The following is a 25,552-nucleotide window of genomic DNA, read 5'->3' on the forward strand; positions in this document are numbered from 1 at the left end:
GTCTCTCCGAGCCTGCGCGTCGTCATCGTGGAGCGCGTTGTGCGTTCGGGCCGGACAGCTACGGGAACGCTACCCGGGTTGGCGTTCAAGCCTTGCCGGCCAATCAGCCAACAGGACGCTCCTGATTGGACGAAAAGGGGCGGGAGTCTGTGCCGGCTCTATTTAAGGGCTCCCGTCTCCTGTGTCTGTCTTTTTCCTGTTGAAATACATCGTGCCATGTATCGTGCTTCTCGCTACTTGTAAATATGTAAATACATATACCTTTTTTTTTCACGCTGCTCCTTAACCCCCCGTCTCTTCATTGCTCCGGCTGGTCGGCGACAGCGGACCCGCGTCCCGACGGCAACTGAGAGCCCGCGTCTCAACACCACCTACTAAGCCACAACATTTGGGTCTAAGTAATTCCAAACAGCCAGCCGTACTTTTTTCTTGGGCTTGCGAGAGCTTCCATGTAAGACGATACTGTGTGAAGTAGTCTGTGCATGCTGCAGAGCACATAGCGACTTTTACTTTGGCAGCTACGCTGCCACTTAGTTTTGCAGTCATTCCATGTTAGCAGCTGGATGATAGGAGTGCATGTAATGGTTCCAGTGGCAACAAAAATATATCTGCTAGAGATCGGAGAACTAGAGTGGACTACAGCCACCTTCTTAGGGCATTTTTTTGTTACCACCGGCCAACCTCTCCTCCTTTTCCTTTCATTAAAATTCCTTTCTCTCTCTCTCTCTCTCTTCATTCAGCACTGTCAAAACCACGTGGGAGAGGCAAGTGCGCTTTAAGGCGCTCTTACGAAACACTGACGATCGAGATGTGGCAGGAAATATTGCACACACAGTTACTGATTTCTTAGTTACAAAAAAAACTTTATTATGAAATGTACTCAAAAATTTTCGTGAACGTTCTCAACGAAAATGAATGAGCACCAGCGTGCCAGCATTAGCGCGAGCGCTTCCGCCTGCAGCGGTTCTGGAGATATGGTTTTGTTAGCACCGTGTGGTCGAGTTGTAAGTGCGTTTTCTGTATTATGCAGAAATGAATGAATGACCAAATTTACTTCACAAAAAGAAGTGGTTAATGGGGGGATGGGATATGATCATGCAATTGCTAGGTATCTTGCTCTTTTGTTTCTTGGATTGTTCCATGTATGGCAGGGCCGGGGTGATAAGGTGAAGCCTGAATTTGTATCTGTCATTTTATATTCGCAGAAGCTGCTTACGAACGCAAGTTATGCAATTATGGAATGAAATATTTACACTCAATGGCGAGTTTGTTTTAGAAGTTGTCTCGAAGAGGAGGTTTCCTGGATAATGAATTGTGAGCTGCAGTACAGCAGCTTTGTCGTTAAAATTCGGTAGGAGGGAAGACGTATATTGTCTGTAGGCACGCGCCTACCCGTTAAATATTATGGAGTAACAAATCGCAAACTAAATTAGAGTTGAGATTTCAAAAGGTCATTTTAGGTTGAAAACTTTGCTCACCGGTATTCTGGCAGCATTGTACGATGGAATTATTTCACACATTAAAAATTAACAAGGGTGCATTTATAGTTAGTAAAAATTACTGATACATTCACAACCAGCGCTTTCAGCTGAACGACAACAAGAAAGAGTATCAGATGCCACGAAACGTCAAGCGCGTGCCATCTTCATGCTAAGAAGCAGTAAAAGACCGTCTTCCAAGCGCGTTTCATGTGGAGAAGAAGAAGAAGAAGAAGCGCGTTTGCTCAGGTGTCGCTTGATTCTGGACATTCTCTTCCTTCCGTTTCCTCATTCTTGTTCTCCGCGATCCTGCTCTGCGTCGCATCGTAGTTGGAAGTGAAGCTTGGGAAACGCCTCTCCAAGCAATGTCTTCTGAGCGGCACAAACCCTTTGATTCGGCGACCGAACCACCGATAACCGCTGCTGGCGCCTTCATGAATACAACGTTGGGAGACAGCGGCACGGTGCAGAGAGATATCTCCGATCACTCAGTGCACAAGGCCTCCAAGCGAAGGAAGATTCACAACCGAGTGAAAAGTGGCCGTCGGAGGCAGCACCACAGCGCTCTTGGCACCAGCGACGACGATCAGAACCCTTCAAGCGCACTGGGAAATCAGCAGCCTGAGATTGACCAACAATCACCAAGCCAAGACCGCACTGAAGGCTTACTGCGCAAAGGGAGGAAACGTAGCTCTATGTCCGTGCTGCCATTTGCAAATGCAGATGGCCTCGCCAGGACTACAAGCACTACGGTAAAGGATTTAAGCGCGTCCCATGCGTTACGCGGCATTCGAAAAAGCGATTACAAGCACCGCTACCGCCGCCACCACTCTGATTTTGTGAAGGGGAGCGTTACTAAGCAAAGGCCGCATCTCGCAAGCACCGAAAGCGGTAAAGCTGTCGAGCATGCCGGCAGAACACGGGAGCTACCTGGTGAATCTTCGTCAAATGCGGACTTCGAAACAGGGCGCCAGTCTAACGCACAAGATTGCCTTCAACGTCTTCCATCAGAAGGCCCGGAAGCTCAACAGCCGTTTGGGATTGGTGCTTCAAAAGATTCACTTATTAAGGGGACCACGCCTATGGTCTCTGCTGGTGTCCCTCAAGTGACCGCTGTTTCTCAGAAGCCAGAACGGGACTTGGAACCAGTCGGCACGCTTCTATTTGCGAGCGTGTCAACTAATGTTGCCAGAAAGCAGCGCAGTGCGGCGAGACTTCCTGCGCGCAAAGACAACGAGGATAATAACGAAGGTTTCCTGAGACGCCTCGAAAGAGCAGCGCATCTCATAGAGCATCGTGGTTCACGCGATCAGCCAGCCACCGGAACTCAGAGTAAGAAAGCGCAGTTACTTTTTTCTGAAATTATCATAAACAGGTTTGGTTCGGTTTATGGGTTTTGACGTCCCAAAGCTACTTAGGCTATGAGACACTCCGTAGTGAAAGGTTCAGGAAATTTCGACCCCCTGGAGTTGTTTAACGAGCACTGACATCGCAGAGTACACGGGCTTCTAGAATTTCGCCTCCATTTGAAATTTGACCGCCGCGGCCATGATCGAACACGCATCTTTCGGGTCATCAGTCGAGCGCCATAACCACAGAGCCACTGCGGCGGCATATAGCTTTAGTAGGAATACTTTCTTATGCCACCGATGACACTTGTTTTCCTTCTTCGCGCTCTCAGGCAGAGACAAAAGTTTCTAGAACACGTGAGCAGGGTACGAAGCCGATACTTATATCTTTAGACGGTGATTTCAGATCACACTAGTGGAGGGAAAAGTCAAACTCACGTTCTTTAATCTGTTCTACTGAAATTATGCAATCGCAGAAACACATGGCGCATATATGAACCTAAATTGTTTTCTGGCGCGCTAAAGTCTTGCGTCCCCGAGAGAACACTTAGTGTAGTCTTTAGCACATTTTTTTTTTGTGTCATTGCTGTCGTTTTGATTACAAGTTTACTGCACGATACTATCAGCAGAAGCAATAAGCTGGCTCTTGTGATGTCGCTATTCTAAGCATCTAAACATTTAGTAAGAGTTAATCTAACCAGAACCAAAAAAAATTCTTCCTTCGTTGCCTGGTCGCCACCAATCAACAGCTTTGTAACATGATAGGTAGCTGGACATGGGCGCGTGCTTTCAGACGTGTATGTATCTATGGCGATGTGTTTTTCACTCTTTTGGAGGGCTGCAACTCGGAAGTTGCTTCAGATGGAAGCTGTCAATATCTCAGTTGTTCGCTAGTTCTCGATCGCTTTCTGAACAGTAAGCGTCGTCGTCGCGTACATTTTCTTGAAGGAAACGCACTTTCATTGTGGAATTTTTGTCGCTTCAACACTGTGGGTACTTGCGGGCAGCCGGAATCAGCCTCGGCGCCCAAGAGTGTCAAACGGGTGCAAAGTTCATGAGAGCCAATTTGCAAACCGACAACTGGAATAGCAATCGCTGGCCTAGGTGGTGTAACTATTGACATGCTGTGTGCTCGTCGTACTGTCGCAGTGACTTCCTGCGAGCCTGCCGATGTCTTGACGAGGGGGAGGACAGCGATATTCGTGGCGTACCTCGTTCCTCTCACTCTCCTCGCGGCTCTTCTGGCCGTTGTAGCAAGCTCCGTGCTGACCCGCTCGCCGAAACTACCGCACATCGTGGAGGTGTCGTCAGAGGTCGACCGGGAACCACCTTGTTCGAGCGAGGCCTGCCTTACGGTTGTAGCTGCCGTCGATAGGTCTACGGACTATAACGTGGCGCCATGCGCTGACTTTTATTCGCACATGTGCGGCCACTGGAATAGTCCGAGGAGCTACATCGAAGAAAACCGACGCCTCCTAAACGCGCGTATAGAAGACGAGCTTCGTCGGGAACTGCTGAATTCCAGGCAGCCGAAGAGTAGACAAGAACAGGTTCGTCTGAAATTTTTGTAGTGCACACTCTTGATGCCGGCTGTGCGCGTCTGACGAATACGTCACGCAATAAACTACTCTCGAGAAATGAATCATCTCAGCCTAATGTTCTTTTTAAAGATGAATGCTATTTCCGGAACAGTTCAACAAATTTATTATACGTGCCCCACACTAGCGACGTCTAGAGTGTATTACTTCTGTGCGCAGCCTTGATTTCATCTTTTGACCAACTCGTGTTTAGCGCAAGAACATGCAGAGCATGCATTGATGAATAACGATAGGCCCCACATCGCTTTTTCATGGGACCAAAAACATGTTTTTCCGCCGTGATGTTGGACCTTCTCGAATTATTCCTTTCGTTCAGGAACGATTCAAGGCGTATTGAGTCAGGTGAAGCTTCAACACGGTTCAAGTGTAGTGAAGCATGGTGTGAATCCCTATCCAGAATGCTGCTCTTATAGCCCGCACACGGCGCATGCACAGAACAGCCCTTGTGCCGTGCAATGGCACAAAATCCTGAATACGAAAAAGAATCTCACTAATTGTTTTGTTAGTGCGGTAGCAATACCAGGCGCATTTTCCGATTTCAGGCGTACGTACGTGTCTGAAGCCTGCTTTGTGGCAGGCGGCTGACCTGCCAGGTGCACACACCTGGGAGGCCTTCACTTGTGTGAAGAGTACACCTAGATGAAGGAGTTCAAGATAAATGCCTTCAGGGTAAAGACGCTTCTTTCAAAGGCCTTTAGGATAAATGACCTCATTGTAAAGGCCTTTAGGGTGAAGGTCTTCATGGTATATGCCTTTCGGGTAAAGGTCTTTAGGTTAAATGCATTTAGGATAAAGGTATTTTTAGTAAGGTCCTTTTGATGCCTTTAGCACGTCAGAATCATAAGTGCCGAACGTAATTAGTGCCACTGCACGATATTCCACGCTTAGCCATAAAAATAGTCTATTTTTGTTTTTTGGTTTTAAGAGCAGTGCAATAAATTTGTTTTCCTCGTTACGAATTGACTTGAGGCTAGTGGAAGCACTGCCAAACATTTTTTCTGTAGGATGAGTAACCAAATACCATAGTAAGAAGGCTAACCATAGGATAAGCAACCATGGAATGGTCGTTGCTACCATACAGCTATAATGCAAGTATTAATATTATGTCACTAGCTTGTTTATGCGTTACAATGCCAGCTTGTTTCTGTGTCTGCGTACAGGATGAGCACCAGATGGCCCACTTCTTCTTCAGCTGCCGAACGTTCACGTTAAATCCGCACCGAAGCAGCACGCAAGTGGTTCTACAGAACGCCGGGATTGACATCGCCTCATGGCTGGGAGTTTCCACGTTCCAAGAGCTTTTCAACAAGATTCTGAGGTCCGCTATTTGCACTGGCTTGAAATCTATTGTCGCAATTAGGACTGCGACCGCTAACGACGACGGCCATGGTAGAAGAATCTTCATAGATGTCGGTCAGGACATGTACCATGCGGTGGGCAGCCAAGACGGCGTGCTTGAAGGATTCGTTGACGCTGCTCTAGCAGACCTCCAACCACAGGGAATCAATACTTCCACCCTCACTGTCACAAATCTCGACTGGAACATAGCCAAGGTTCTTGAAGGCTTCGACTTATCGTCCCCCTTCAGCGATGTGTACGTGAAGAACTTGCCCGTGCCGTCCGTCAAAGACCCACAACAGCAGCTGACCTGGGAGAAAGGGCTAGGCGATAATATTGAGCTGAATGACACAGCGGACGTGCCTTTCAGTACAATGTTAGTGCGAGCTCGTCATCTCAAGGAAATAGGCGAAGTGATCGCACGTCTTCATTCGGCCGACCTAAGCCTCGCTCGCCTGTACGCTCTGCTGCTACCAGTGGTACAAGTAGTGAGGTTCTTCTACCTGCTTCGTACGACTGGCGACGACCACCTCAAGTTCTGCCTGCGGGCGACCGGAGAACATTTCAAAACGCTGTTTCCCGGCTGGCTAGCACGCATCCTTGAGAAGCCTGCAGCCGTCCGATACTTCGAAAGGCTCGTCACAACTGTCAAGCACTTCGCCATGCGGCTTCCCCCTGCAATGGATGGCTTCAGTTTTAATGCCATCAGACAGGCTGTGATGCACGTCAGAAGTGTCGGTGAGAATAAGTGTTACGAAAAGTCGTTTTCAATAAGTGCTTAATGCACTGTGGAGTGTACGCTGAGGGAAACGTGGCGGAAGAACTAGTATAAGCTTCTGCACGCACACGCTGCAGTTCGAAGACCCCCTCTTTGTGACTCTTGTTTACAACCAGTATAAAAAGGTCTGTAGTGTTGGATCATAACTAATAACATGTCTGCTGGCCTCTCTAGCCATGCGACCATGTACTGGAAGCTTTTATGTCGATTTCTCTTTGTTGTTGTGAGGAAAAAAAGGAAAAGGTTCTAACTAAGCGACGTTTTTCTCTTATAAGAAGGTAAAAAATTACTACCCGAAGCACTTTAGCAGTATGACTGCTTTTGAATCTTTCATTTTCCTTAATCTTTCATTCACTGAAGTCCTGGTAATAATCAAAGCAGCTTCATTCCACCTTGAAAACTTAGTCTATATATGGAGATCAATTTTCGAGTACACTAAATGAAAAGATTAGGCTGCAACTAGATTTGAGTTCACTGCAAAAATAATGCAAAATGTCCTAGTACTTGTGGCGGCTCTCCCCTTTTCCATACAGTGAATAACAGAAAATAACCGAGTACTTGAAAGATTCTGAGGCATTGCCTGAGCATTATAACTTATTTAAGAAACTACACAGCACGCTATCAGAAAGTAGATTCTCTGTGGCATAGAACATTTTTTTTTGCAATGACGTAAGGTTAATGAAGTGTAAAGAATGAAAGAATTGAATGGACAGCAGCACTACGTTCCTCACCAGAGGAGTCACTCCCAGGCATGGCAGATATCCATAATTAGTCACACTACCAGTCACAAAATGTGACAGCTAGTGTTCTAAAGGGAAATTTTCTTTACAGTTGCTCAGTCTTAGAAAGCTTTTCTGAGTAGGCCAACTTGGTCAACCTTCATGAATCGCTCAATATTTTAACACTACGAAATGTGTAAAACGCTCAGAAATTCATATAAATAACTGCGCGGCAGACTGGAAGATAAGGAGAAGACATAAAACAACGAGCGCTGTTATTTATATGTGTCGTGAACCAACTGGCCCGGCTAAATCCACTCTTGGCTCAGGAATTCACCTGTATGCCACTTCACATCCGCCGTGCTGTCGCATATTCCCTAGTTATCGCAGATATCTCCATGTTAGACTGTGGTAGCTGTAATGAAATATTACCTCCAGAAATTCCTGACCGGTTATTTTCTTCTGCTTCAGGAAACAGCGGTGGGGATATGACCGCCTCTCCTCTGCCACTTGATGCCAACCGGACAGCTTACGGCGACGACTTCCTACTCAACGTGGCCTTGGCAGCAAAGGTCGAGCCGTTCGGCGACAACATCGCCTCCGTACGAGTTGAGCAGCAGTTGAGAGACACCGTGCGCTATGACCATGACGGGTTTGTCGTCCCGTCCGTGTACCTAGCCGAAGACCTCATGCACGCCGAGGCTGCGGAACCGAGCTTGGACTACTCGACCGTGGGCTTCCGGCTGCTGGCCTCATGGGTTCAGGTCCTTGTCAATCAAGATCCAAGTTACGCTGAACGGTTGGCAAACTATCGGCACTGTGTCCTCACTAAGGTGAGATGGCGCTTTCGGTATAAAAGTGACTTATCTTTAACGCAGACAAAAGCGGGAAATGCGAGGAAACTGCCGTATATTAGTCAATTTGGAAGCAAGGCTTCAAGATGCCGGCCTTGTCGCAGTGATTGTGTATATGAGAGAAATATTTTCGTACAAACAACATCTGCAGCATTTATGTCGTATGCATTAACTCCTTCACCAGCAGCGTATGCATTCACCCGGCTGGATATCTCATACTTCTTTAGGAGATCTTCTGGACATCCTATTTCTGGATCTCCTGGACATGCTATCGAACACATAGAGAGGGAGTTCACGAGAGAGCGCCACCTGTGGTGTATGAATCAGGTGAATGGGGGAATAGGTGGCAACACTTATAGCAAGCGGAGGAGAAGGTGCACGTAAAGTACACCTTACGCTATCGCTGGTCCTCATTCGTCCTTTAAAGGATGTAAAGTCTTGGAAGTTTCTCTTCGATCAGCGATAATTTGTAGGCATTATTTAATATCAGTTACGCTACCATTTCTCAGGCGTAAGGTCTGTCGATCTGTGTCCTAATATCTGGCCTGCCAAAAAAATGCTACAGAATGAATAATTCAGGGGACAGTGAGGTTAAACTACGTTGTGCAACAGCTTGCAGATAACCAATATCTCAGTGCGACTCTCTGTTTATCGCCTCTAGACATGGGACTCCCATCACATCTTTCCTGCAGAAAAAAAGTTTATTTCTCAGGTGGCGGCCTTTGCCGACGGTAAATACGTCAGTGCTTTCTCTGCTAGGACACAGCAACTTAGATAACTAAAGGCGGTGTATAAAGGGCGCAGACACTATTGCAAATGCTCCAAAGGAAATTTCCGATAATTTCTCCAAATTGCAAAGTTAAGTCTAATAGCCAGCCTCTATTAGACTGAAAGAGTTTTAGCGGAATCCCCTTAACTGGAATAGGTCTCCCTTGGAACGCATTTGCACTAAAGTCACTCCTACTATAACTTCATCTATGCCGTCTCATGCTTCTGTGTTTTATCCATATTGGTTAGCCTGGTTAATAGAGCTACTGCCCCGGACAGGCGGTGACACTGCGTTCGAGCACCATGCTAGGAAGAAGTTTCGGAACCTCAAATACTTATATGCATAAAAGCTTTTAAGCCTGTGGTCCCTCGGCCTTGATGAGTTGAGCGGTAAAAATCAATCCCTCCTTCAGTTACGACTGTAGCTGCGCATTTGAAGTTGCACAAATGGATAAGTGAGCGAATGCTTTCAGGTCTCCGAAGCAATTTTCTTCACCAAGGACGACCCCACTGTGGATGCCATGCTCTTCGCGCCGTGGGCGCTCGATGTAGCCTTCACAGCAGCCAAACGACAGCTGCGCGACTTTGAAGAGGAGGCACCGCAGGACACCGGACCTCGGGATCGGCTATTCTTCCGGCGCTTTTGCCACGCCAGTTGTGGCGACCCCAAGGCGGCGCTGGTGTGCAAGTACGCGACTGGTCATTCGGTACACTTCAACACCGTATTTGGTTGCCGAACTTTGCCGTACATCGTGTGTTAGTTCTTGGAGCTACAGCTCGCGCCTTTTCTGTCTCAATCTTGAGCGCGCTGTGCTTCGAGAAATAGTGTCAGTGGGTGCGTGTGTGGCAAGTGAAAATGATGCGCGCCAATGTTTACAAATGGATGTTTCAAGAGGGATAGAAATGATTCATTTCTATCTAAAAAGTAAGCCAACGGAACGTTCAGTCTGAACTTTTTACGATGCACATCATACAACGCCGTAATAAATGTTACAAAACTGTCAATTTCATATGTGATCCTGATGTAGTCGCCCAATTTGATACGTTATTTCTTAAGCGGAATTTTTAAATTGCGCTTGGGGAGTACGGTATTTGCTTCACTCACTCAATGCTATGATTCGTTAAGGTTTCTATACCACATCACGCTTTCGTTGCTCCAGGTTAGAGTGTCTTTGTTACGCTGCTGCTTGCCGTCTCAATATGTTCTTTTAGGCGTATGGCTATTCCCTGAGTGCTGCTTTTTGGGCTGTGCTTGTAGCTCAAACTGGACTGTAGGTCCTGAATGCTTAAGATTCACAAATATAATAAGAAGCTTCCATAAAGCGTCGCTTATATGTCAAGTTGCATCCTTTGAGATGTAAACTATGCTGTAGAATATAACACGTACAAACTGTTGCACTGAGAAATATTGAAACAATTTAGCGCCATTGTTCCGAAACAGCATGCTCACTATTGCGAGAACAAAAGAAATAAAAACTAACTATCAACAAAACAACCTCCTGTGCACATTCCTATATCCGGCAGTCTACTCTTACGCAAAAGGTGCACCAGTAACTGAGAGATCGCTGGGCTACAGCAGATAGGAGAGCCCGAAGCTGGCAGCAGGATTGACAATGCAAACAAAAGCAATCAAATCCTTCATCCTTTCAACCGCTCCATGAAGTGAGATTTAGCTGCATCTACCCCCCCCCCCCCCAAAAAAAAAAAAAATGCGTTAACCTGGAATACATTACCCTATATGGCACATTCCCTAGGGCGCCGAACGTTGACTCGTATGGCCATTGCACTATTGCTAAACTAGTCAATACTAGGGTTAACGATCAATGCTCCAGGTGGCGGCAACGTTAACTACCAAGAAAGCCCTGTGTGCAACCATCGCTGTAAACTACCAATTTCAAGAAAGAATTTCTTTTGTGGCACCTGGCGTTCGGTTGTAATGTCATTCCAAGCTAAATTTATGCTGACGGCAGTGTTTGAATCTCGGTTTCATTAAAATGCACGAAATTCGACACTGAAACTGCATCCCGGAGCAGGTAATCTGGCCCACGCCTTGCGGAGTGTCGTAACGCGCACCAGCCAAGCCACGTCTGAGATCTTGAAGCCAGGTGAGATACGGACGTTTTTTTGAAATAACTGTCGTCCTTAAGGCGCTTGTCGTCTGCTCCCGTTTGCGCCGAAGGCGTCGAACGTGACTAAAAAAAAATAAAACAGAGGCAATCTGCGACGCTAAAAAATCGATTGCTTGTTTCATCACCCCGTAACATTCTGAGTTGATCTTCTGCGATCCTTCAAGTCCATGAAGGAATCAACAAGCAGCCCTCTTCACATGATTCTTTTTTCCTGTCGTACATTGGACCACATGAATCGTATTCATACATATTCAAGCTCTTTCTCGGCAGTACAAACGTTGTAAACGAGATATCTGACACGCTAGAGCCTCAGGTTTTAATATTCCAGAAAATATCGAAAAATATCTTTCGGAGCTGTATACGCTTTTTGGAGTGATCTGCTTTTAGAGCAGCTCCATAAATCATGCAAAGCGGGCCGCCTTCCGACCTCCGTTGTCGGGGCTGCACTTCTCTGCTGAACTCGTAGACAGCTGACTCGCTGGACAGACTAGTCTACGGGGTGCTTGTGAATTTTCGCTACTCACATGCAAAAATAATAATAATAATAATAATCTTTATTCAGCATAATCTGAACATACAAAGAAACGGAAGCGCCGAAGCCACAAGTGGGCTTGTGCGGCGACAACCGGCAGCCGCGGCAATCTTCGCGCTACATCAGAGCTCCATCAGAGGCAAAAGAAAATTAAAAGACGTAAACATGAAGAACACAAAAATTTTGGCACGGAAAGAATGAAAAAGCACTGATAAGATTTTAGTACATGTTAAAGATTCTCTAACGCTTGAACAGCTTGAACAGAAAGATAAATACAATCCAGGAAACCCGAAACTGCTGTAGCTCTGCATCACTCATTATGGTGACAAGAATTTGACGTAGTCGTACACGCTCTCCATGCAGGGCTAAGTTTTGCTTTTTGCACTCGGTAGACAGCAGCGTACCCGACACGTGAGCCTGTATGATGCAGCCTCATACATCAGCATGTACCACGTGTTTTCAGCGGTATCGAAAGATTCGCGAGAAATGAAGTGGCGGTCAAATTTTTTGGGATTTGACACTTTGGGTGCTTCGATAAAAATTTTAGACAGTTCGTCGCACCGCAACAATGTGGTAGCACTGTACATTCAGTTCGTGTGTGAGTGTTGTGTCCCGCTGCTCTGAAAATATGTCATCTTCTTAAACGCCTCCGAAATTTATGCGTGGACATTGCATGCTGAACTGTGATTACCTTAAGTGTATTTTGTATGGGTGCTACCAGGTGTGTTAACAAAACCGTGACATCAGAAATTTTTTGTGAAATTATAGTTAGCTTTTGGTAGCACTCGGCACCTCTAGCATGACATTATTCGCACCAGACGTCTAATTAGAAAGAATTTGCCTGAAATATACTTGTTTAGCCTATCAATACTTTACCTGTTCAGCTAAGAAATACAGTGGTATACCGATGGAAGCTGGGATCGCTCCCCTCTGTACAAATGTACTTTGGTTATGCCTTTGGGCCGTGTGCCTTACTTAGTGGCCGCGGAGTTGAACAGGATGGTTTTTATTTGTTTTATTTTCTCTAGACTCGAATTCGTTTACTATAATATGGATATGTTTATAAGAATTCATTTTTATGTGGAAGTCTTGTAACTCTAACAAAGGTACGGAGTTGCGTCGCCAGCAGGCCCTAGGTTATTCAACTTTTACACTGAGCACTGTTCTGTTAGTCATGCGGGGGGAGGGGGGGGGGAGGGAGGCGCCCACTGCCCTGAATATTCTCGCAAATGTTTGAAAAGGGGTCGCTGCTCCCGCTCGCCCCTGATGTTTTGTGCTACACTCTTCGTTCGAGCATCATACATATTTAAGCTACCCTCAACCCCTGAGACATTATAATAAGGAATGGCTACAAGAACGCGCAGCAATGAACAAAGAAATAAACCAAGTAGAACATATTTGCGTACACAGTGTTAGCTAATGCCGTGTGAAATGAATCCTTGTAGCAGATAGTGACAATGGTGGTGATATTCCATTTGTTTTGTTTGCTGAACAAAACACTGCGCAGTCGGAATTCTTCAAGGCCATTTCAGAGCACGCAGTTGACTTTTCGGATAGATCCTATCAACAAAATTTGGAAAGCTGAACGTCACATGTTGCATAGACAATGGTTTATAAACACCTCCTCCCCCCCCCCCCCCCCCGTCCACGCCAAGCCCCGTGTCCAACCCCACCCCCAAGTCTTCCCGATACGCCAAACATTATTCGTTATGTATTTTTTAACCTACGGAACATTTGCCAAGTGGTAGAACAAACTATCACATTCGAACAATAACTAAGAAATGCTGCTTGCAGTTGATGCTGCGACAGCGACCAATATATTTTCACTATCATAGTCACTACCGAAACAACGTGCAAGTGTGAAATGCGCGCTTTCCGCCAGTGGTATCTAAAACCATGCATGTTCCTTTCGGAAAATATATTCACGTAATGTTACCATTGAAAAAATAACGTCAGTCCTATTTTCTTACCACCACTTGCTTCTCCGCAATTGACACTTTCAACTACTTTGAACAATTTATTAGTTGCATAATTAATTTGAGTAAGTAATTCGCAATGCATAAGTACCTATAGTACTTCTAAGCATCCGGCGACCAAACTATTCAGCCTCACTTTCATTCCCGCGCATGTATGTAAAACTCTTCGCTCACACTTCACGAGAAATTGTCGGAGTCTAACCGCTGTCGCTGTCATCACGGATTACCATAACTCAAAGCTGCCGTGAGTAGACAGTCCTCTTTTTATCGAATATTGTGTGCCGAACAGCACACCTGTCGCCGCTCTGCCCACGGTCTCGGCAGCACTCTAGCACCAATATGTCCACACTCTTCTCGAGAGAGCAAAGTGGGGATAAGTTGGACTGACGCCGGCAGCGAAGGATGTTAGGCTGTCTGACCAAAAGTGCTAATTCCCGTTTCGCCGACAACTGAGCAAAATACCGTAAATGGGGGAAAGGGGGGGGGGGGGGAGGCGTAATGAATTTCCTACCACTGGCCGTCATGTAGGCCGGGAAATGATTAAGCTTTTATCTCCTCTAGAATCCCGATATTACAAAAGAGTGCCGGAAGTTCGTCCTACATAATATGCAGTCTTACAAGCTGATCAAGTTTGCCTTTGTTTCCATAGTGACAATTCAGTATGAGCCAAATGCACTGAACGTAGATGCACACAGCCTCAAAAACTATGGCCTATACCTCCGCTCCTATTCTCAATTTAGTAGAACATGCAGCAATAGTGTGATCTGGCTGAACTCGCTGTCCGATGTCACCGCGGCGCACACTTCACCACAAAGTAAATTGTTTCAGACCAGCCATCGGGCACATTCCCTTTAAAATGTATACACGCACTTAACGCACGTCCAATGATTAAGCAAATAAGTAAAAATAAACGCAAGTGCAATTACCCCTGCCCACTGCAGCGTTTGCTGCAACACATTGGCTTTTCGCAGTGATCGGCACTCTTAGCTTGTGAAACAGCGCAACGTGGGGACTGATTCTGCAGCCACTCTGTCATTTTGTCTCGGCGAAAATAAGTCTGAGCCACGTGGTTTCTGCATACATTTTGCAATGACCAGAGCTGTAATACCCTCTTAACGAAGCAAAGACCTAATCTGCCGGCGGTGCTTCTTGCTCGACGTCTAGCTGCGCAATCTATAGGAGACATCCATGAGAGAGAGATATGTAAAGATGACATAGCGGCGAGAGCGTGCGGCTTTACGAGAATAAACAGCATTCGCTCAAAATCCTGCTCTGGTCACAGCAGCTCTTGGAGCAGTGACCCTAGGCGGTTGCAATCAGAGCAGCTCAGCAGCCGGGAACACTCAGCATATAATTAGATCTCTTTAATAATAAAAAAAAATGCGTGCCTCGTTTGTCATTGCGCGAAGAAGGCACGCAGCGACTTAATCAGCCACGACCCTGACGCTCGCCTAATGTCGCCCCTGTTGGGCTCAGAGATTCATTAGTACAAATTAACGAACTAATAAATGTACACCATGGTTTCCTGCAGCGGACATGGGTCGTTAATGTGGCCAAGGATAGTTGTCTGTCTATTAGAAACTCCAACAGTGGTCGCAGCTTGTCACAAGTGCTTGGTTAGGCATGAGGCAGAGACGCTAAACTGGCTAAAAGCACTTCCAAGTGCGCACAATTTCGATCAGTTTAATGAGTGTTTCGCTTCTTTACAAAAGCCACTGATTCTTCGTCAACGGTCTCTGAGGCCCACTCACATCACCCAGTTCGGGCTGTGCTGAGAACTCAACGCAGGCTCGAGCGTGCTGCCGCCTGATTAAGATTGCTCGACACCACTATGCATAATCTTGCTCGACTAAGAGCCGCACCTGTGTATGGGTGTATGCCACAAAATTAAGAGCGAATAATTTGGAAAAAAAAAATCCTGCCAAGACTAACATCGTAACACTTGCGCATAAATTTTATTGTGTGACACTCTCCAGGTTAACTTGCATATAACGGCAGCTGCTTGCTCTGTTACTGTGTTGTTATTACTATTATCACCTTCATCACCATCTCCGAGGATACACTATTGTGGAGCTGCCTTTCATTGATAATTTGAGTATTGAGGAAATGAGATGAAAGAAAAATTCAGACGCCTCTGCTTTATGTGGATAGCAACGGAAGACCAAGAAGTTGGGTGAACAGGGCGGCTATGAAGAGTGTCACTTCACCTCGCCTGCTCGTGAATTTTCAGTTCGTGGTACGGGGTGTCCGCGGTCAATGTTGGTAAAAGTTTTGAAGACAACTTTGAATGCGATGGTTAGAAATGACAATGACTTTATTTACGAGGGTGGTGAGGAGCCAGGTCCAGAAGCGGCGGCAGTGATAGTGATGACGAACCCCACACATGCCAAGAACTAGGATCTGCATGTAGCGTTAGACTGCATGTATTACAACTTAATTTCTTCGAGATATTCTTGGAAAATTGAATTGATTATTTCCCGCTTTCGTGCAAGGCTCAAACCGCGCAAGATTCTCAGAAGAAATTGCTGCCCTTGGTCGATTTTGTACGGTATCTTTGAAACGCATGAATTTAAGAGCCCGGTCGAGTTGACATAAACAGGCGGAATTTCCCATACTGATAATTTTTCGAATGCCACCCATGCAGGCACTTCTAGCTGTTAGAGAGGGTAACCTCACAATAGAAAGCGCTCTTAAATTTTACATTCCACACGATATTCACTAAGCTGCTTTTCGGCTTATGTAGTCGTCACATGCGGTTGGAGACTAGGTAATTTCGTTCTCTTGGAAGAAAATTTCCGCTCCTTAGCAGTAGGCCGGAAGTCGATCTGCCGCTACTTGTATCCCTAGGCTCCCCTCCCTCCACATCCCTCCATTATATTTAACGTCGTTGTCCTTGATGGTTCGTAATTTCTTGTTTTTTACGAAGGCCGATTGAGCTCGTCAAGGCTTGTAATAGAAGTGTAATTTTTTCTGCACTCATATTTATGCAGACGAATATAATTATAATATAAGAAGCACCTGAACGAGCAGGAAATTGAGAGGCGTAATTATTCAGGCCCAAAAATGGGACCGAGAGAAAGTGGTTTGTGATCGACGTAAAAGAACTGATGTCATGAAATCTGATAAACTACAGTAAAGTAATAAACAAGCCTGTTTTTCTCGCTGTGTACAGAGCTCATAATCTTTTCATTGGGGGAAATCTGATTTACAGCTAGTTGCATTTAGCGTAATTTGGATCATGCGTCATAATATATAGCTATGAGCATTCGAAGCTCTTGTCTCGAGAGATCACTGCATTGAAGTATCCACATAGTAACAAATTAAATGAGTACAAAACGCTTGCACCAGGTCATCAGTGAGCCCCAATGAAAAATCACGAGGTAGAATTTAGCGTCAAAAGCTCAATACATATCCCATGTGAGTCAAGATGAGCGAAGTGAATGAAAGGCCTAACTGCTGCGTAATTATGGACTTTCACGGGAATGATGCAATAAAAATGAGCACTGTAAACGAGAGCAGCAATCAACAGTGTTGGAAGGGATGCAGTGGAAAAAAATGTGTCAAAACATGTACCCAAAGTACGACTAACGTTGATTGTCAAGATGAGGCAACGTAGCATGAAAAAATGGCACGATTACGAGAAAGGTGTAAATGTGCAAAAGCCACCAGCTGCAGGGTTGCTGAAGAAACGTCCGTCGTGACTATCTTCTCGACACACAGCACGATCAAGTTTGCACTCTAATAATGCGGGACAAGGCTATAATGAGGTTTCCACTTGTTTTATGGAACGTCGATTCACTGGAAATGATCTTTGAAAGCACTCAGTGATGGTTAGCGTTTTGAAAGAGAAATCGGGAGAAATGTGCCCTCATTGCCCAAGCCCGTGTAAGGCAAATTAAGACTGATCATGGTTAGCAGTTGTGACAGCCACTGGACGCAAAGACAGTGGTACAGAGGAAAGGAATTGAGTTTGCATTTGCCTTAAAAAAAAAACCGTTAATGCAGGTTTTGTTAACAAAAAACACATCGGGTTACGTATCTTGAATTCCTGCACTTCTGGAACTATTTCCACTCCTTCAAATTGGCTTTAGAGTGTTTTGTTTGGTTCTTAAATTCGTCCCTTGTTATGTCTTCTGCATTTGCCTGCAGAAGGCAAATGCAAAATGCTATGTAACAATAAAATTAATTAACCCGATTAACCACTCTTCCTGACTGTTCGTTTAGCTGGTTAGTTGTCTAATGTCTTCTGGAAGTGCAACGCAGTCCTTTAAATCGGACAAGCACACTCTCTTTCTAAAGATAGTAGAAGACGTAGTAAGAATTTGACACAAGTGCGCAAAGAACCGCCGCATTCTGCATTGGTATAGTGCCACTAATTTCGGTCTTTATGTTTGGAATAATTCTTACGATTGCTCACTCAATATGTTTATAAGTCATTTTTATCATTTGTACCGCTATCATGCTCCTGTACGGCACGCCAATAGAGGCAGTTATTTTAAATTTTTGAATGTTGTGCTTACACAAGGTGCAGGAAACGGGCAACATTCGATTCAAGTTTGCGCACTCCTGCTGCTGCAGAATATTCTTGCTGACGGTTAAGTAATCATTCGTCTCATTAACGGCAAAGTTTTTGAAGCAAACACAAGACGACTTACATTATTCCCCACTCGCTGCGTAGGTTTGACAGGCAGTGAAATCCTTGGCGCTTTCACGGACACTTTGTTTTTTCGGCAAGGCGAAAAAGCAAAAGACACAGTTTGTATAAGAGACCCCCCCCCCCCCCCCCCCCTTCCCCCCTGCTCCCGTATTTCGTTCTTTCTATGCAAGCAGGCGCCCACGTGTTTTGCAGATCCTGTGGGCGGTTACAGAAGAGGACAGACACCTTAGCGCCCCCTTCCCTCGCCGCTACACTCGCATAAAAGCAAAAGACTGTGGGCCGAGAGGGCTTCGTCTTCGTTGCCCCGGCTGCTGCGACATATGTGCCCAGCTGGCGACGTTACCTTCACACTTTGTCGAGCTACTTGCTGTAGCAGAGTGGCAGCTACGGGCTCAGGGCGGTGGCTTCGACGAGAGCGCTGTCCTTTACACATTCACGAGACAAACACACAGATTGTGAGGCAATGACACCGTCCACCTTATAGTGAACAAGTGGTGAAAACAACCCGTGGGCAGGATGGATATACTTTGTGCAAGAAGGGCGGATGACGTTTTTGGATGCGTGTTTAGGCGACATTCAATTTAGACGTGCAGCATGGAGTCTCTTTTTTTTTCTTTTAAATCACCGAAATTCTTCGGCTCGCATGTGAAATCCGCGCAAGAGAGCGAAGAAAGACTTTCCAGATTTCTCGGGCTTAACGCGAACGAAGAAGTGACGTCGGTGAATGTGCATCTTATCCGGGTAACATTTAGCTTGCTAATGTGAAACATTGCCTTTTCTCCTACCCCGTTTCCATTCAGTCCCATCTTTTCCTATACCTTTCTCCCCCAACATGGCGGGCTTGGCTAGCCTCTGACTAATTGGCGGACCAGTTGGCCCTGGTTACCCTGGCCCAAGACATCCTTGAATAACACCATCTGCCGGGTTAGTTGGATGCGATCCATATGTATCAGCAGCGCGAACACAAAACAGGAAGGATGAGAAGATCAGCGTTCTGTACTATGTTCTCTTCCTTCCTGTTTTGTGTTCGCGCTGCTGATACATATAAGACATCCTTGACGCTTGACATTTCGTTAAAATAAAGTTTTATCTCTCTCTCTCTATTGCGTACTTTAAAATAAAATGTTTAGTCGAAAATTCTGCATGCTGCAGAACTGAAAATATTTTTGTCATTTTTTTTACTACAAGCACAACTAATGAATAAGTGAACGTTCGTCAGTTCATTACAAAATGCAGGAAGTATAGAAAAACATTCTATAAACAGAAAAATTATGTTAGATATTTATCGTATAGAAAAAAACGTAGACCAATATCATTTGCGACGCTCTAAATTGTAAACCTAGCTGCAATGGAAGAGACGGCAATCTGAAAACAGAACCGCTAAGGCAGGCCCACACTAAGTGATTTCTACACAAACAGGTTATTTCTGTTCCGCCAAATCCCACACGGGGCGATCCTTTGCAGGCACGTAATGGCAAAGTGGCCGAGACAGTCCCAAACACAACCTGGCATTTGCGTCCGTTCTGTCGTGAGTGTTTGCTTCCAACAGGCGCATTACACCTTTTTAACCAGTGCTCAGAAAACAAAACTCCGAACAGCCATAACAGAGCTGGATGGATGCCGCAGACGTACCTGAGCTTTTAATGCTGTGCACACGGAAAGCTCCCGCTAAATTAAGCACACGTGGCCCGCCAACACGACAGATGCAGTACACATTCAGAGAAGAAGCAAACACACAGAAACAGGCTCGCTGATCTCAACATACAGAAGCAAGGGCAGGAAAAGAGCAGTGTTAATCACGAGCGAACGTGTTTTCTTAGCGCAATGTACGGCGGTATATATGGCAATATATCGCAATTTATGGCGATATATGGTAGTATACCCTTCGCTGCAGCGAGGTGTTCTGGCAAGTGATCGCGTCCTGAGGCCGGAGGCGAGCGGGTGCCAGGTGAGGGTGGCTATGTGGTGAACGGCAGGTTGAAGGTGGGTTAGTTGGTGCTGTCTTCCTCTCAGTCTTTCGTTGCGGCCTCGGCTTTGGCTTCCCTCTGTTCACGCTGCTTGGTGGAGGGTGAAATGTAAGTGGGACCCTCTCACTGTTTTGCTTGACGCTCGCCGTTGCTGAACGGTAGAGGTGGGCAGGCGGTAGGGGGCGCTTCTGGGGGATGGGGTCTTCACACGCCACCGCGTTTTGATGAATGGCACTGCTACTGCTGACAAAATAAAGTATGCTGAACTTGACGTTGCTGGTTAAAATAATTAGGCATGGTTTAAACACTGATAGTATAACGCAAGGCAAGATTAATACCAGAGTGCAAATAAAAAATAAAGAAATCTTCTTCATCACTCACGAGGGTGGATGAAGAAACGAGAGTTTTGTAAGAAAAAAATTGATCTCGAAAGCAGCGAGCTAAGCGAGGTTTCAAGGAGAACCTCAGACGTGGCACATTCCTCACGTGTGTTATGGACGCATCGACCCCGTTAAATCCGACCAGTTATAACTGCGTATGCCGAAGTAGTGGCTGAAAGCAAGCACTCTTAAGCTGTAAGAACGGCTGAAGTCCAGGTTTCTTAGACATCAATTTTAACGTTGAGGCAGTTGTAGAATATCGTAAGGCACTGCTATCGAAATATTAAAGGTAAGATTCCATTCTCCCGATGAGTTGCAATATATTTCTTTTAAAGTACTTTGGCTTTTCACATAAGAAAACTTGGCAATAGGTGTGTCAGCACCCCATCTGTTTCACTTTTTTCATCCGAGTTCGAATTCTTAGATGCCGCCCTTAAATAATCTTTGTTAACTTTTTTGTTTTTGTTTTAGTTACCGCTTCCTCATGTGTGCTCGATGTGATGGTCGCTTTGATATCTTTACCTTTCCTGCCCTCCTCCCTCTTTTTCAGTGAAACTTCGCCATATAAAGGTGCTGCCTGGTTTCAATAAAATTAGTTGTGAGTTAGCGCTTTGTGTCTCGTCCTTGTCTTTTCGTGGTCTGCATGCTCTGGCGCTATTTTCTTCAAATCAAGTATGCACCAACTCGCCCAAGAAGAAGTGTTAATAAAGTACTTGTGTCCACCACTCGCATCGAGATATTAGGACTGCCGTAGAAAACAAATGTGGAATGTTTTGATGAGAGCAAAAACATTAAAAGTGGAAAAATGCAATCTGTCCGAGGGAAGACCTGCGGATATGTTGACTGTTACTGTACAATATTACGGTACTTGAAAAGTTGCTGTCATGTACAGTTTCCCGTTGAATTATGCTCTTGCCTACAATTTCTGGGTATGGGGTGCCAAACTTGTCGTCTCGAGGTATTTAAAGACTAGCCTTTTATTCTTTGTCCAATGGAACTTCTTCGGGAGACAAGGACTCATTGGCTACTCTCATACCGGTTATTCTGATCTGTCTTTCGCGTTTCGTTGTTCGTTTATGTACAGTGAAGCAGCTCTGTAGTGCGGCAAGCATAAGACTTTTTTTTCTCTTACTGTGCAATGGGTTGGCAACCCAGGGCAATGTCAGAGTTATTTATCTGTTTTGCCTATTCCCTATTCTTCTCTTTGGACGCTCACGGCTTATTGCTAAGTCCTCTTTTGAGGTGTCCATATGCTGCCGAGTAGAATTCTCCCTTTGACGCCTGGAACGGGCTCTTTTTTATGTCTCATTATAGCTGTGCTTAGGAGTCGCTGATGTGAGGGGTGACGCTGAAGAGGACGCCAGTGGTGCGGCGTCGAAGCGGGTACCACGAGCACTGTCACATACAGCGGTACTATAACCAGCTTCGGTTGGCGAACTCTCCGCAACCCTTCAGCCCAACCTTAGTGGAGGTTGCCGCAGAACACAAAAAGAAAATATTCCAATATTACAAAAACACGGAGAAAAACAGCATTCACCATGGAACGAGTACACATTCTCCATGAAATCCAAACTGAGACTCTCTTCATTCCACTAATGGCCTACAAGTGTACAGAGGGCGGGTAGATAACGAAAAGGTATTATACATATGCAACGCTCTTTTTCCTACTGCCCATTTGCGGCACCCTTCTCAATTCTTCTCGAGTGCTCCTCCTTAGCCAAAATTAACGCCGCTGTTCAACCTCTTTCAGTGCCAGGTGGCGCGTCAGTGTAGAAAGAGGCTGCCAGAAGCAGTAGTAACCCTAGTTTTTCTAGGATCGCGAATTCTGCAAACACTTTGCGGCGACGCTACTCCGATGTTTTACAGTTCGCAAGGCCTTTGACAGGAGGCCGCATATGCCGTAGAGCGTAATTTCGTCCCGACGTGTCTGAACTGCGAGTAGAGGGGACACAGGCTTCGGTCAGGAGTGATCCTCCGTAAAAAACGAGCACTTTTTTTTTTTGTTTTGTGCGCTACATGTAAATCGTGAGATGTGTTTACACTTTCTTGAATAAATCAGTTCCCCTCCCTTGAATGAACTACCAGAGATGAAATAAAAAATTCTGTCGCATTTAAACCTAACCGCATTGCGAGGTGCTGCAACTTTTGTGACATGGCGATAGTGAGTTGTATGGATGCTCCAGTAGCAGGAATGTCGATCGTCGTTGAGGCGCTCTGAACACAGCTGTTATGATCTTTTTCTCGTTGAAACGCAAAGAACACCCGATTTCGAGTGCCCAAAAGCGGAGTTTTTACTGTGCGCAACAGTTGCAGCTGTCTCGCTTTTGTCATGACCTCCTTTCTTTATTCGAAACCATGAAAGCGAACAAGCAAACGGCATAACTCTGAACAATACATGTTGAACAACTACATTTGCAAACAATGAATGGTAGTAGTTAGGTGTTAAGAAGGCGTGTATGTATATAGAGGCTGCTTCGTCATGTATGTATATGCAGGCGAAGTTAAAAAATTGACAGCACTTTTTTTTATTTTTTGAAGGGGAGGAGGAAGGGGAGTGAAATAGATTGCATTCTCGGGGCGCATGTCATTTCACGCGCATTAAGTTCAGTGCAGCAAAGCGACTCCCTTCTTTCCGTGGTCCTTGTGGCGAACGTTTCATACTGCCTATGTGAGTTTACCTGTCAATGCCTCTAGACGGTAAACGAAAGTAGATTTTTAGTGGAACAGCCCCGTCAAATAAAGCGAACACTTTGCAGAGCTAATATATGAAGACCACCAGGTTTGTCATTTTCATTCTAACTTTCATGACCCTTATGCCTTCACACGCACCTTAGGCACCTAATATATTTCGACTGTGAGCCAGGTAGCCAGTAGAGACCGCTACGGACCAGCTTACAGAGCATGAACGGGGCGCAAAGAGACTGAATGCACGTGTCACTGCCCCGGAGAACTGAAAGCTTTGTGTTACGCCGTTTGGCCCTTTTCAGTGAGAAAGCAAATCCTAAAATAAGGTGAAGGACTGAGGCTTACGGGCAAGCTTGCTGGGATCGCTGTAGAAGCGACGCTTTTGATGAACTGTTAATCTTGTTAGAACGCGCCGCCGAAAAAGCCGCAGGCGAAAAGCAAAAATTCAGGAAATGATGCGCTATAAGGCAGTATGAAAACGAACAACGTATCCGAGAGCTGCTGGACGTCATAAAACCAAACTGGGGTTCTGTTTCGCGCACCTAGTATAGTATATATTTTTATTGTGCATTTCGTTTTGGTAATAAGAAGCTTTCTAACACGCAGAGGCAGTGATGTAGATAAATTTCAAGCAAGAGCGGTTTCGATTGGAATCGTTATAGCTTTTCTTGCATCAGAACAGTCAGTTCTGTTCTAAATATCTACATCGAGGCTAAGAAGTGGCTGTTCTCAGCCTGGTTTTTTTTTTTTGGTTCACCTGAAAATGAAGACGCACTCATAAAAAATTCTTATGCGCGAAGTAAACCTAACGAAACTTTGCTCTCAGACGCAGAAATCTATGCTCTTGCAAGCACGCCAGCAGTGCGCTTACAGTAACCACATTACACCAGGAAACTTCCAAGCAGTATGCAAAGAGGTCTGCTCCGTGTTACGCCGGACAGTTTTGCAAAGTGAAGGAATGGATGTTCTTCTCTAGTCGGCCTGTTCACCGAGCTGGCTTGCTTAAGCGCGCTGAGCACGAGCTCAAGAAGTGCACAGGCGTTGCTTTATATCTTAAAGGGAAGGCTCGTGGGCTGATTTTTGGACGTCGCACCTAAAATTCCTGCGACTGCGTCGTGCTACCGCGCGCGATAAAACGCAGGGCAGAAGGTGTTGCAAGCTAAGATCTTATGACACATTTTATAACTGAAGACCTCTGGCGTGATAAACACCATCAACTGGCTTACTACCATATATACTAATCTAGCATGTCAGCAACGAACAAGCTTCAGGCGATGCGCTCATAAGCTGCCGAAGTTTGTGTACTGTTTTTCACTCTTCTTCTGCGCATAAATATTAAAAATAATGTCGAAATTTTACGGTGCTCTCTCTGATATGAAGCAGGAGTCGTTCGTGGAAAGCACGATTATAAATGCCTTTCTTGTTCCTTATGGTGACTGCGCTATGATACGATACAAAGGGACACAGCTCGTTTCGTAACGACAGGGCCCTGACATATGCAGAACTCATCGGGAGCGCCTCACAAGACGTCCAGAAATTGGTTCTAAAAGGTCAACTTTTATCACAGGGTAAGCATTCGCTGATAGCGATGAGATGGTGCGCAAGTAACCTCTTCCTCACAAGCGGGTTGTTTTCTTCGTTTCACAAGTAGTGGTACTTGTCATCATCACCCAGGATGCTTCGGCTTTAGGACGGAGGCCTCTTGTTAGTACGTACGTACGATTTGTGTAGTCCTGCAAAAATTGGGGTAACCAAATTCCCACAGATTCCCTAACCTTATGCTACAAGTGACTCTCGGCCTCCGCCGTCTGCGTCCCCTTCCTTGGGAGAACCCTATATATGAACTGACATGCAGTCGTTTTTTCTTCTCAAACCTATATTGAGGAATAAATGCTTCATTCATTCATTCATTCATTCATTCATTCATTCATTCATTCATTCATTCATTCATTCATTCATTCATTCATTCATTCATTCATTCATTCATTCATTCATTCATTCTCCGAGTCTACCATAGTACTTTGGTCTTTAAGACTTCAACCACATGTTGAAATTTATCCCCTGCGTTACCTAGCTGGACAATAGGGTCATAAAATCGGAAGGTACTAAGGCAATTGCCATTAGCTGTCAAACCTAGTTGTTCGAAATTAAACCTGTTAATGACCCATGTAAACTTGACGTGGATAGGTGCCAGTGAGATTACGTTTGTTTGCCTGACACCTTATCTGATTCTTCTTGGCCTCAATCATCTCGTGGCGAGCTATTTCTCTACTTCCTCTCAGCCTTCTCCCATATATGCGGAATTGGCTATTCTATACTTTTATATTCATAGATGCCTGAGAGT

At 45.4% G+C, this 25,552-nt stretch overlaps 1 protein-coding gene across 1 annotated transcript; it reads left to right on the plus strand.

The window, feature by feature from the left end:
- The first annotated feature begins 2,384 nt into the window (after positions 1-2,384).
- LOC149364393 (uncharacterized) lies at positions 2,385-9,643 on the plus strand. Its single transcript, XM_089568680.1, has 5 exons — positions 2,385-2,511; positions 3,977-4,377; positions 5,586-6,501; positions 7,732-8,093; positions 9,356-9,643. The coding sequence occupies exons 1-5, from the start codon at positions 2,385-2,387 to the stop codon at positions 9,641-9,643; spliced, it is 2,094 nt and encodes a 697-aa protein (XP_089424806.1).
- Positions 9,644-25,552: the final 15,909 nt, after the last annotated feature.

This window comes from Amblyomma mixtum, chromosome 2 (assembly GCF_055824585.1).
Source record: "Amblyomma mixtum isolate Tamu chromosome 2, ASM5582458v1, whole genome shotgun sequence".
Classification (NCBI taxonomy): Eukaryota; Metazoa; Arthropoda; class Arachnida; order Ixodida; family Ixodidae; genus Amblyomma; species Amblyomma mixtum.